Source organism: Kogia breviceps, chromosome 8, assembly GCF_026419965.1.
Source record: "Kogia breviceps isolate mKogBre1 chromosome 8, mKogBre1 haplotype 1, whole genome shotgun sequence".
NCBI classification, from domain to species: Eukaryota; Metazoa; Chordata; class Mammalia; order Artiodactyla; family Physeteridae; genus Kogia; species Kogia breviceps.
In genome coordinates, this window is record NC_081317.1 from 109664568 (window position 1) to 109678827 (window position 14260).

General features: G+C 44.3%; 1 protein-coding gene across 2 annotated transcripts in view; it reads left to right on the plus strand.

Moving 5' to 3' along the window:
• The first annotated feature begins 1084 nt into the window (after positions 1-1084).
• Positions 1085-14260, plus strand: part of MSRA (methionine sulfoxide reductase A) — a 373391-nt gene continuing 360215 nt past the window's right edge. Inside the window, exon 1 of one of the 2 annotated variants that reach the window (XM_067040008.1) lies at positions 1085-1547. In XM_067040008.1, the coding sequence (XP_066896109.1) occupies positions 1412-1547 (136 nt within the window). In that variant the 5' untranslated portion in view covers positions 1085-1411. The remainder of the gene's footprint in view (positions 1548-14260) is intronic. The other variant, XM_059071369.2, reaches the window with a different exon arrangement.

The following is a 14260-nucleotide window of genomic DNA, read 5'->3' on the forward strand; positions in this document are numbered from 1 at the left end:
TGTGTGTGTGTGACGTGGGATCTTAGTTCCTGGACCAGGGATGGAACCGGTGCCTACTGAAGTGGAAGCGCAGGGTCTTAACCACTGGACTGCTGAGGAAGTTCCCAAATTCTTCAGTTCTTAATTTCATAAATCAACCACAAAACATAGAAAAAGAAAACACAGACTATTTCCTTTGACAGAAGAACAATCTTACGACCTACAAGGGACACCTTGTAAAGCTTTCAGGAAAGGCCTGTATAACCTACTTCATATTATCTCCTGGCAAAACCAAATAAATCGGAAGTAAAAACCGAGGCACACTACACAGACAGAGCCCGTATTACAAAACAAACACTTTGACGGAGGTTTTAATGTTACCTGTCTGGCCATATTCTACAATATAGTAGGTCTAATCCTCCTGTCCTCAGATTACAGTCCAGACCACATGAACACAAAGAGGTAACTAAACAAGATAGAGAGGTAACTAATTCCACCGGGGAGGTTGGCTCAAAGCCTTCTCATTTCTCTGGGTGCTAATCTGAAGTTCCTTCCTTCATGAGACTATCCGCCCACTTTGGCAGAACATTCGTGTAAAACCAAAATTTCACATATGCAACTCCCAAGTCACCCATCTGCCTCCACCCACCTTATTTTTGGGGTTGAAAATCTGTCACAGGAGCAAATGTTACGTCCCATGATTTGAGAGCCAAGAATGATCCAATAGAACCCTTAAGTTCACCTGAACTGCGTTAATGGGCTATCAGTGCCTTGCTCCCATTTTTGCCCCCTGTGCTTATCAGTATATTATTTCTATGTGTGTATGCATATAAATATGTGCATATAAAACATTATATTAAATTATCCTTCCTATTCTTAACTTTTAGAAAATTGTGCTTAGTTTTCACTTTGGATAATCATCTTTTTGATAATTTATCATCACAATGGCTCCAGTGGAAACAGATATAGTTACTAGTTTGTAAGGTAGGTAGTCGTACAGCTTACTGGGCACACCGAGCAACTGTTAAGGAGATTGAGAAATGCGAACGAACTTTAAAGTCAAAAGCCGGGCATTATTTTTTTGGCCCCTGCCGCTTCACGTACTTTGTACCGCCATTAGTACACTTGTCTTCTGCCCGGGAACTCTGCACAGAAGGGGAGCAAGGAAAACTCGCAGGTGCCTCCCCGGCCCCGGCCCCACGCCAGGGCGAGAACACGCCCTCGGTCCCGGCCCGCCCGGCCCGAGGCTGAGGTAATCACTTGATTCCGGGGCGGGGGCAGCACAGCCCGCCGCGTCCGTGCCCCCGCTGACCCGCCCGCCGGCCAGTGCACCCCGCTCCCGCCGCCCCGCGCCGGCCTCCCACTCCGCAGCGGCGCCTCGGCTCCCGACCGCGCCGGTCCGCCCGGCGGCCCCTAGGCCAGCCACCCGCCCATGCTCGCCGCCACCAGGACGGCCCGCCAGCTCGTCCAGAGCCTCTTCTCCGTCCGGAGAATGGGTAACTCCGCTTCCAACATCGTCAGCCCCCAGGCGGCCCTACCGGGCCGGAAGGAGGCGATCGCCGTAGCGGGTAAGTACGCTGGCACGCACCGAGGGCGCGGTCGTCGCCGCTACGCACGCGCATCCTCCGGCTGCCGGAAGGGAGCCGGGGGCCAGCCTCGGGAGGGTCTGCAGCTGGGGTTCTGCGCAGGCGCGGAAGGCGCTGGCAGGGGAGGGGGCCAGGAGTAGCTACTTTTTCTTTGTTTGGGTTCTCACCAGCTACAACAACGCGAAACGCGTTGACTGAACCTACTACGGTGGTATAATTCACCTACAGTGCAAATACCCCGGCGGCTTCAAACTTCGGGCGGGAAAAGCTCTGACCCAATTTTCGCTCTTTCCCACGGTGTGCATCTGCTTTCTTTTTGGCACCGGCCGCTGGGATGCAGGCCACTTGCAGCGATCCTGCCGCGTTGTGTTGTCACTGGAAGCAATGGAATGGTACAGAACGATGAATACCGCAGTTTTGAAATTGTTTCTCACTTCACTGTTCTGGTTGTAGGAATTATCCTCAGGCTACCATTATCTTCCAGGACTGCCCGGTTTCCCCCAGTTGGCAGGAGCTGCCCCTGGCCCTGTGCGCCCGGTTTGCCGGTCTTCAGCCATGCAGAAGAGCTGTGCTTCCCAAACTTAAAAGTAATTTTCCAGTCTCATACGAATACTTCTGGAGAATATAATAAAAAATATATAAAATATAATAAGCTAGAAAAATGAAATAAAATGAATAAAAATGAAATGCTAGAAACTGCTCTAAAAGTTTCGAAAGCTTAACTCTAATTTCTGTCTCAGCCCCTTAGAAGGTCGCAGATAGCACGTGTCCACCAACCTGAGGACCATACTTTTTGAGAAGTATTACCTTGGTGCATTGCTTCTCAAAAGTGTAGTCCCAGTGATATCTTTTAAATACGCCCTTCCGGTGATACTAATGCACTTGGTGGTTTGTAAACCGTTGCCTTAGAGGTGTTGGAGGATTAAGCGGTGATTAATCTTTTACATATGGCTCGATGACAAGATAAATCCTGCATTTACAGTTTTCTAGGGATTCTTCCATCTTTCTTAAAAAATTGTTGAGTATATATAGGAGGAGGTCGTTCTGAGGGTCTGTGTATCATACACAATACTCAGTATGACAATGGAGAAGGTAGAGGCCTTTGGATTTGAGGCAGTTTGGGAACTGATGCTGTGTGACCTGTTTCTCATTCACCTACATTAGCAGTTCTATTTCCTATGTCCCACATCACTTCACTCCCAACTCATTGATAGCCTTAAAAAGCTTATTTTATTTTTGACTCAAATTCAGAGAATGAGTTTCGAAAAAAAAAATCCAGATTATCTTTAACTCTGTCTCTAAATTACATAACCCCATTATCTAAACTTTATCTTGAAAGAGAATTCTCTTTTAACAAACCAGGATTCATAAATGGATATTTAAAGGCAATACTTCTCAATGCTGAACTTTCCCAGCTTGTATGAAACTTCCTCTTTACACGCTACAGTGTCTGTGGTATGTCCTTCTAGACATCTAAAAACAAACAAACCAAAAACTCCTGATCAGATTTCCAAACTGGTTCAAGGTTAAAACTGACCACAATTTAGTTCTCCTTTATCTTAACCGAAGTCTTCCCACTCAATTCTTTGGTATATAAATGACACTTTTGGTAAAAGATTAACATGACAGAAATAAGCCAACGATTTCTTTTTCTATCCATCTAATAACTCTGACTGCAAAACCTCAGGACTTGGTTCTTGTCCAGGCTCTTCTGCCTTTTTATATAGCCATGCATACATTGCTATATTTGGACCAGTGAACTGTTTTTTTTTGGTGTAGGGCCAAGCCTATAAGGCACATGTCCTTTTTGTTCAGCTGTTGTAACTTCCACCCCCACAAATACTTAAATTTTAGATTGTGGCCTTTCCTATCTCCACCCCTGGTACTGCTGCCTTGACAGGTTGCCGAAGCTTCTGATTGGCCCAAGAAATGGGCAGTGTTACCTCTTTGGTGGGTTTTCAGTGGCTGTAAGATAGCTTAGGGACTTAATATTATTGTTTTGAAAGTTAAATTCATCTCTACTCCAACTTCCAATCTGTTTAACAGCTTTTCACCTTTCTATATTACCTCTGTCTATGTCTGTTGTTATTTGCACCCTACCCTTAGTTAATTTATAAAGGTAACATGGTTTCAAGAAAAATACTAATGGGGCTTCCCTGGTGGCGCAGTGGTTGAGAATCCGCCTGCCGATGCAGGAGACACGGGTTCGTGCCCCGGTCCGGGAAGATCCCACATGCCGCGGAGCAACTAAGCCCGTGAGCCATGGCCGCTGAGCCTGCGCGTCCGGAGCCTGCGCTCCGCAACGGGAGAGGCCACAACAGTGAGAGGCCCGCATACCAAAAGAAAAATACTAATGATATTTTAATTTTGTTCTAGAACAGGATGCACTAATTAAAAAAATTCATATGGAAAAATAAGCAGGAATAGTTAATGGTAACTGTAAAAGAAGAACAAAGAGGGACAACTAGCCCTTGCACATAGTAAAAGTAAAACTTAATAACTTAAACAGTGTGGGACTGGTCCATGAATAGATAGGTCGATAGAAAGATCAGAAATTCTTAAATACGTATGGGAATGTAGCATATGATACAGGTGACATCTCAAATCAGTGGGGAAAAAGATGGAATATTCAATAAATGGTTATGGGACAACTGAGTAGCCATATGGAAAACAAACAAACAAAAAAACCAAAAAAAAACCCCACCAAAGTTGGATCTGTACTTCACCTCTTAAACCAGGATAAGTTCCAAAAGATATATGTTGATAATAGCACACTATTATTGAATGTTTACTATATGCCGGACACTGAGTAATTGATTTACATTTCCTAATACGTTTAATCTTCACACTGTTATTATCCCCACTTGTAGGTGTGGAAACTGAGGCCTATACAGTTTAGGTGACTTATACAAAGTCATATAGCTAGTAAGTAGTGGATCTGGGATATGAATATAGGCAGTTTGCCTCGAGGGTTTGTGATCTTAACTACTATATGTACTGTTTTTTCATTTAGTTACATGTAAAAAATGAAATAATTTAAGGATGAGCAAGGGAGAATTCCTTTAGAAAGGAAGTCCTTTCTAACCATGACTTGAAAATCAGAAGACTTAAAAAACTGATAAATTAGATCACAACAAAATAAAAATCCTCTGCAGGCAAAAATTACCGCAAGCAAATTCAAAAGACAAACTGGGGTAAATATCTGAAACTCCTGTCATAGGTGAAGGACTAATCTCCCTAAAATATAAGAACCTTCTAGAAGATAATAAGAAAACACCAACATCCATTAGAAAAATAGACAAAGGTTATGAGCAGTTTACAGAAAATGAAGTATAATTGGCTCTTAAACATATAAAAAGATGCTCAGCTTTATTCATAATGAGGAGAATGCAAGTACCATTTTTCATGTTAAGACTGGCAAAAATCCAGAAATTTGATGATACACTTTGTTGGTAAATCCTTAAGGAAGAAGACACTCTTGTACATAGCTGGCAAGAATGTAAATTGGCTCAACGCTTATGGAAGGCAATTTGGCCATATCTGTCAAAAATTTAAATGTGTATACCTTTTGACCCAGGAATTCAATTTCTGGGAATTTATCCTACAGATATACTTGCATTCGTGCCAAATGATGACTGTACCAGGTTATTCACTGCAGCTTTTCTTGCAATAGTCACAGATTGGAAACAACCCAAACGCCCATCAAGACAGGCTAGTTAAATAAATTATGGTTCATCCTCACAATGAAATATGCAGCTGTAAAAAAGAACATGGAATATCTATATGAATGGGTATGGAAAGATTGCCAAGATATAGTGTTAGGTGAAAAATGCAAGGTCAGAACAGTGTTATATGTTAACTTTTGTGTGAACAGGGAGGAAAATAATAATATTTATGCACAAAGAAACTTTGGAGGGATAGATAAGAAAGTAATGGCCACGGAGAGGGCGATGCAGTGAGCTGATGGTGGAGGGGAGACACAGCTGGGAGACTTGACTCCGTACTTTTTTTAAACTTTTGGTTCTTATAATGTGACTGCATTATTGAATTAAGTAACTCCACTTTGAAGATGATCTCTTTCTGCTGTTTTTAGTCTAATTGACCACCTTTCTATCATCTTTTTTTATCCCTATTTCAAGTTCTATTTTTTCCTTTTTAAATTTTGCTCTCTTTTTCATGTCAAGTTCTGTTTTTCTTCCCCAACTTGCTTTTGTAATCAAAATCCACATTTTGGCATGATTTAAAAATCTAAATTTAGAGGGTGAAATTGGAATAAGTTAATCCAAATCATTTTACATTTCATAAATATTCATTTTTATTGAAGTGTCAATTGTGGTGGCATCATTTATACAAAGAAAAGATCCTTGGGGACAAATTCCTTCCACTATTATGTAGAAGGTATTATGTGTGTTTCTTTTATTTTGAGTGATGTACATAGAGTTTTAAAAGAAAATCATAGAAAACAAATTTCCTTTTAGAAAAATTTTCACCAGTGTGTGATTAACTTCTAAATTGTAGGACACAGAGCTATTATCTCTCCTCTTTGCATCCTGTCTAAAGCTCTTTATTTTACCCTCTGTTTCAGAATCCTCAGTACTTCCCTGAAGTCCCTGGGATAAGGGTATTCCATATCTCCCACCATCTGACCCTTACCTTCCCAGCCTTTTTTCTAACTATGCCCCTGTAGAACCCCATCTTCTGGCTAGCATGTGTTTCAGTGTTTGGCCTCTGAAAACGTTCATGTGATTTTACCCAAGTGGGTTCAACATTCTAATCGTTTCATTTAGTCATTCAATAAATGTTTATTAAATGCCTGCTTGGGTAAAATATTGTGTTTTCCGTATATCCTTTTCCTGCTCTTCCTCAAAACTTGCCCTGCTTGAATTCCATTTCTCCTATAAACCCATCCCTTTCCTCTCCAACCTAAGCAATCCCTTTCTTCTCTACTAGACAAATAATTTTGAACTATTTTATGAATCCTTCTATCAGATCTTGCATTGCTACTGAGGTGCTTTTTTGCTACCCAAGTTATTAAATCTCTGTCTTATTGTAGTAGGGGCGGGGTGGGTGTGCAGCCGTTATCGCGAGACCTTTAGCGCATCAGTTAGAGGGCGTACTCTGCCAACAGTCAGCCTGACAGTGGTCTTCAAGGCAGACAGTGCAGTGATAGGCCAATCGTGACCGTTTCCGGCCGCGGGGCTGGCGGGTGAGCTGTGGGCTCGGGGATAGGCTGAGGGCTATGTCCCGCAGAGCCCCAGAGCCCTTGCCCTGGCTGCCTGCTGGCCGGGCCCAGGCCTTGAGGCAGCAGTGAACCTCTCCCCCCTCCACACCTCTGCCACCTAACGGGGGTGGCTGTCTGTCTGCATGGGTGGCAGTCCACGGAGGCCTCAGCAACTGGAGTATACGGACACTGCCATCAAGGTAACAGCTTCAGCCTCTCTGTTCAAGTTTCAAAAATTGGTCCAGCTGAGATCAGTTGTCTACACCTAGGAGGTGGCCAGAGGTCAGGGTTAAGTTGCAAGGACATTACACAGCATTACTTCAGGTCCACCTCTGTGGTTGGGCTATTCTCAAAGAAGGGCAGTTGTCGTGAGCTGGGAATTCACCTGATGGGTATTTGCTACAAGAGGTATTACATTGATCCTACACAAATGATTCTCTCCAGTTTAAATGCAAAGCCTGAGGGCCGGCTGGATCCTGGGCGCCTTGCCTGCTCAGTGATGAAGGCTGGGCAGGGTCTGGGGACCTGGCCCTGAGGGCAACGCCAGCTGAGATCTGCCTCCTTAACCCGGCCTGGGCACTGGCAGGACCCAGACTGGGTGCTGGGCGAACGCTCCTGGGCAGGGTAACCGGCCGGCGCAGGGACCCCCCCCTCCTCTCAGCCAGGGCCTGGACCTCGGAGGCTAAAGTTGAGCCTTGGGACCTTGCCCTCTCTTGTCAGGACAGAGAATAACATTTGTTTTGGTGAAGGTTTCCAGGAACGTCATGACCTGACGTGACCCAACCTCAGGAACAAAGGATCTGACACCAAGAAGTTTGCAGCAGCTAACCACGCGCCTCCCTCACCTTTCCTATAAAAGGGCTTTGCTGGGCTTCCCTGGTGGCGCAGTGGTTGAGAGTCTGCCTGCCGTTGCAGGGGACGCGGGTTCGTGCCCCGGTCCGGGAAGATCCCACGTGCCGCGGAGCGGCTGGGCCCATGAGCCATGGCCGCTGAGCCTGTGCTCCGCAACGGGAGAGGCCACGACGGTGAGAGGCCCTCGTACCGCAAAAAAAATAAAAATAAAAAATAAAAAATAAAAAAATAAAAATAAAAAAGGGCTTTGCTGAAAGCGTTCCGGGAGTTCGGGGTTTCTAAAGCATGGGCCGCCTGTCTCCTTGCGCGGCCCTGCAGTAAACCTTTCTCTGCTCCAAAGTCTGACGTTTGGTATTGTTTGGCCGCGCTGTGCGTCGGGCACAGAGACTTGTGTTTGATCACATTATCTCCCCATCCCCAGAAGGATGTCTGTCCAGAGTGGGGAGCCAGGTTTCACTCCTTGAAGGGAGGGGCTGGACCATGTTTGATACTTATTTTATCCTGTAGTCTGTAGCACTTCACAAAGGGTACTGCCTGCCCGCATCAGACACTCAGTAATGTTTTGTGGATATTGGGGGAGAGTGTGGTTAATGCCTGAAAACAAAGACCAGAAAGGTGATTTTTAATGTGACCATCGTGTGACCAATGGTGACACAGAGAAGCTGGCAAAAACATAATAAAATATGTTTTATCCATGGGGTACATATTCTGAATTTTTTTTTCCACTAGTGGTGGTGGATTTGTGCTGATTTCAGAATACCCTCTCAGTCACTCTTGTGACCAGTGGTAAACTTTTCGACTGGCCAGGATGAATGATAGGAAGCCCCTCGTCTTCAAATCTCTGAGCAGGGACGTGCTAGGGACCTGCAGCAGCGGTGAGGAAAAGGGTGTCATGCTCAGCACAGCCCTTGGGGGGCCCCGGCCTGCTCCTCTCTGGTTCAGGGGACACAGTGAGCCCCTGTATCAGCTGGGGAGGGAGGAGAGTGACGACAGCTGGGTGAGGAGACTCAGCCTGTGACATGGGTCCCAAGAGAGCCAGCAGCCTCCAGGCCCTCAGCAAGGACCAGAGTGAAGCCCTCTTTGCTGAGCTTGGTCTGGCCCTTCTTGCACAGACCCCAGTGGCCTGGGAGCCATCACCCCTGCTGCCTTGGCAGATGACCAGGCCCCTTCTCATACTACAGCAGCTGGCTGTAGCCCCTGCCATCCTCTGCCAGCCCAGATCTCGAACTCTGGCACTGTACGAAAGACTGAATCCTGCAGAAGATGGTTTCAGGGTGTCGATGTGAGGAAGAAAAGTTGTGGATCTACTACATCCTATTCTTTCATCTTTCTTCCCTCATAAATCTGCAGTTTGTCTGAGAGCATCAGAATATCTAGTGTTTTATGAAATAGTAGCATTAGAGTACAAACTACTTCAGGGCAGGATTTTGTCTTCTTCTTTGTGTCTGGAACACAGTAGGTTGACAATGAATAGTTGCTGAATGACTGTAGCATATTATGTTGGGATCTCTTTGATGGGCAGGCCCCTCAAAGACATACCTGTGTTATGATACAGAATAGTCAGTCCGTAGCTGTTTGAATGGGTTCTGGGTACTTTCTCCATAAGCATCTTAGCTGTAGGCATCTTTGCTGCGAGCATTTTTTGCTGCAGAACTAATTGGCAGTTTTGCTCTGAAAGATAAAATAACTGGTTGACAATTTTGGGTTTGACAGTTTGGTTTTAACTGGTTGAAATGCGTTAGCATTTCTTCCACTTAGTGACATTATTGATGGCTTTACTGAGCTGACAGATGACAGTGATTTGCCCCAAGAGTAGGTTTTTTAGTTTGAAACACACTGCATTGGAGGAGGAAGAGGCTGAGGACCTCAAAGGTGCAGAGTTGAACCCACGTTTCCCATAGAACTTTGGAATGTCTATCAACGGACATGTGACAACATGCTAAGAACACACAACAGAGTAGAGGCTTTCACAAGGCAACACAGAGCTCAGTTACAGATACGCATCCTAGTGTTTGGAAACCGATACCTCTCTTAATGAAGGAAGAAATTTTAGTGAAAATTTGTCTGATGCTGAACAAGGAAATGAATCAACAAGCAAGAATAAAGTATAGAACGCAATGAAAGAAAGACTTGGAAGACGAGTTTTCAGGTACAACCCACAAAGTAAAATCAGTTATTTGGGTGGTATTGCCATGAATCTACACTTCTCATGTTTTATTACATCCTTTTTAATGTCCCTCTTTTATTTTTCATTATTTTATCTTTCAGGGCAAAATTGCCTTACGTCCAATTAGTTAACCCAGTGGAAATGTTTGTGGCAAAAATGCATCAGGCGACGTTGTCTCTGGCAAGAATGCTTATGATGAAAGCACTGGACACGGGTTGAGTAATGGAGAGGAGAATAGCACATTGAAGAAGACAGGAGGGTGGGAGCCTGGGGGCTGGGGTTGCCACTGTTTGCTGCTTTCCATGTTAATAGTTTCTCCTGTTATTCCAGAAAACTGTATTACCTAGCTAGCATTTTGACAGCCAAATGGAAATGTATGTGATAAGGGGTGGGCCATATTTGAAGAATGGAGCATCAGTCCACCCTTGGTACGTGATGGCAGGCTCCTTAGCTGTCACTTCTTCCTTCCTGGAGTTGAGAGCATCAGCCCAGGCTCGGCTGCACAGAGCTGAGTTTTCTCCATGCTGCCCAGACCTTTGGTTACGTCAGATTTCTAGTAGGCCGTGGGTTTGTCATCGTGGGGTAGTTCAATCATTTTAACTTGTGTCTATCTCCTCACCAGCTTTTAAGCTAAGAGACGGTGAGAGGTTGGGAGAGTCTGACATCTGCCTTGTCTTTGAATAAGTGGAATTGGCATTTGCTGGCATCACCCCTGTCGTTGCCTGCCTTTTACTGCTTTGCTTTCGGTACCGTCTTCTCCTGGCTGGCTGGCTGGCTGCTTACCAACCACTCACATCTGTGCATGGCTCCTGAAAGCTAGAACTCATCTTGCAAAAGTTCCGCTTCCCATTTCCAAATTCTTAAGAGGATATGTATGTCCTGCCATAACCCCAAACTAAGTTCTAAGACCAAACTTACCATTTTCCCTTCAAAACACTGGATACATATTTTAATGTCCCCACTTCTGTCGTGGCACTGCTCTCCCCCAAACCTTAGCCACATTCATCTCTGATCCTTGCCTCTGTATTTAAGCTGGTCCTCTTCCAGTAAGTCTTGATTGTTCCTTGCCTTCTGTATTAGGGTTTTCCAGAGAAACAGGACAATATATATATATAGTATGAGGGACTGGAGCACATGATTATGGAGGCTGAAAAGTCCAAGATCTGCTGTCTGCAAGCTGGAGGCCCAGGAGAACTGGTGATGAGAGCTGAGAACCAGGGGAGCCAATGGTGGAAGTTCCAGTCTGAGCCCTAAAGCCTGAGAGCAGAAGATGGTTATTCCAGCTCAGACAGGGAGAGTGAATGCACCCTGCCTCCACCTTTTAGTTCTAATCCGATTGGATTGAATGAGCACCCCCCCCCATATTGGTGGGTCATCTTCTTTACTCAGTGTACCAACTCAAATGCTAATCTCTTCTGGAAGCGCCTTCACCATACACACGGAAGTAATGTTTTCCCAGCTACCTGGGCATCCTTTAGCCCAGTCAGCTTGTCACAGAAAGCTAACCTTCACACTTTCCTTGTTCACTGCTTTCAGTGTTCCCCGTCTGTCCTGAGCGCCACTACCAGGCACCTGTTCAAACCTCACATTTCTGTCACTGCTAAGAAGATAGCGGTAACGCTGTGATCTGGGTGATGACTTTCTTCATCCAGAGGTTAGAAGCATTCTTTGACTTGCTGCTGATCTCAGTGTTCCTGTCTCTGCTTGCACTGCTGAGGCTGACTCCTACTCTTAGTACCTTCCTCTGGGAAGTTTGCTTTTTTCCTCACAGCCCATCTCAATCTTCCTGGGCCTTTCAAGTCTAATCTCAGTTCTTCCCCTTCCATGCTGCCTTTTTGGGGACTGTTTCAGCATAGATTGCTCTTAGAACTGGAGGTGGAGCTAGGGCTTTGAGGTCCTGTTTTACACTTTCATTCCAATGTGTCTTAGGGACGTCAAGGTTGAGTTCCTTTAATGTATTTGGAGCTCAGAGATTGCCATTGTTCTCCCTTGCGGCTCCTGAACTTCTAACCTGGTTACGGTGCCCTGTGGGCATGACCAGAGCTCTCGGATTACAATGGTCAGGCTGCCTGGTCTTCTGGTAACTTCCTCTCTGGATGTCCTATCAAAACGTTCTTCCCATTTGGTGAGATACTTGACTACTTTGATCATGATGCTGTTAAAATAAGCTCAGGCATATTAAAACTTTTAAGTGTCTATTTGAGCAAAAACTGATTCGAATTGGGCAGCATCCCATCTAGCTGATAGAAAGGGGCCCTGAAGAGCTGTACAACATGAAAGATTGCTATAGCCAGAAGGAAGCAGGAACAAGGAAGTTGTACTAGGCAGGGTGGTCATGGCAAGGTTGCTTTCCTCTAGGGGATGGCAGGATGTCTGTCAGGCAGATTACCCAACTAGTTCTCATCAGGCGATTCCTGATTGGTTCTTAAACCATTCCTCTCTCATTTCTGGGAGACCCAAAACTGTAGCCAAGGTAAATCTTGGTTTCGTAATGTGGGGCTTAGCATAAGTGACTTTATTTGGGGCCTATTTTCTGTTTGTTTGTTTTTTGTTTTTAAACAATGCCAGATGCTTGATTTTACCTTGACCAGAGACTGCCATAGCCTCTGAACCAGCTGGGACCTCTTCTGTAAGCTGGATCGCTTCTAAAATGTTGAATCAGGTTATTGGCCTTCACAGAGAAAGACATGATTCCTCGCTCTCTGTAGGACTTCTGTACCATTTCATGTGAGCATATCTACAGAGTTTCTCAGCAGGGTATATTTCTGATCCACTAGCTTGTTGAATAAGTGTGTTAAATTTACATTATAATACAACAAAGACTTGTAATAGTGAAACTGGAAGAAATGTAGAGTTACAATATGTTTTGATGACTATATTATCATTACATTTTTAAAAAATGAGGAATAAAATTCAGAAGCATTGACTATCTTCCCAGAGCATGTATATAAAATGAATTCTTCTGAAAATATTACCATGGTAAGGTAATAACCTTAGTGTTGAATTTTCCTCTGGAACTTTTCCAAATTTTACGCTTTAATTTTTTTTCTTTTTTAATTTGTAGTTTACTCTTAGGTAATTTATCGTTTGCTTAGGTCAGACACAATGTGAAAAATCAAAAAGCATTGTTCACACGAGGCCGAAAATTATTCTTTGGCCAACTGAAGGAAATTGGATATTTTAACAGACGTACTGTAGTCAGCAGACGAAAAGAAAACCATATTCGGGTTTGCCGAATGAATCAGCCAGCTTTCAAATAGAGCCCCGGAGAAAACACTGCATGGCTGCAAACCTCCATTTCCTCATCTCTTCTTAAGAACCGATTCATGAAGAGCTACGTCATCTAGCAGGAAGCCCAGTGTAACAACTCCTGCTTGGTCCCCGGGGGTTCCTGGCCCACCACTTAGCATTCCTCGCACACCGAGCTGTGTGCGCTGGCACCAAGCAGCCACACGGAGCTGCCCGCTCCCCCCGCCGAGGCTGCAGCCGGCCTGATAACAGCCCTGCTCACCAGCGCACCCGGGTCTCTTCCTGACAACCGGAGGCAGGTTGCCGGGAAACCACATCCCTCCAAGAGGAGACACTGCACCCAACTGCCTCTGCATGTAAAAGAGGTTGGAGGAGCCCCCTGCAGATAACTTTATTTTCAGAAATTAAAAAAAAAAATTTTTTTTCTTTTTCAGGGTTATGCTCATCCTAAGAAGTGCCTGTGGATTTATTTTGATAAATGGAATAAAAGGGAATAATTATTTTCTGGTGAAAATTAGGTGTTGGATGAGTAAGATTATATAGCTGTTTGCTGCAGTAGTTTGGGGGGAAATATATAGGAATAAGCTATATAAGTTTAAATATGAATTTCCAGGGGCAAGACATGAACCAGGGGATTTATGCGAATATGATGGAACTTAAGCTTTAACTATTTTGGTTCATTGAAAGCCCGATGATTATTTTTTTCAGAATAAGGAGATTGATTAAAGAGCTGAAACCTAGGTTTCTTTTTCTGTGTATGTTTGCTTTGGAACTTGTAGGATGGTTGATAAACTAAATGGATATAATTAATAAAATGAAGATTCTCTACTGTTTTCTCTCTTGGAAGGGAACCAAGGGGTCTTTGCTCTCAGCCTCTGGTTTCTCTTCCCAGGAAGTCTGGTAATAGGCTATTCTTGCTGGTCCTGCCACCAGTCTTGAGATGGCTTCTCTTTGCTTCAGGGCCTTGATTACTTACACCTTAAATTTTTATTCATATTTTTGCTCAAAGTTTGATCTGTAAGTTTTTAATCATTTTTATCCTCTTCTCCCAACTTCCCAAGTAACCACTGTCCAAAACCAAGAGAGCATTCTTCAGTGCCTTTCTCCATATCCATAAAATGATATGTAAACACTCACATTATTTATTGTTGGTATTTTATAAAAATGAATCAACTTATATTCTCTGGATCTCACCTTTCTCACTTA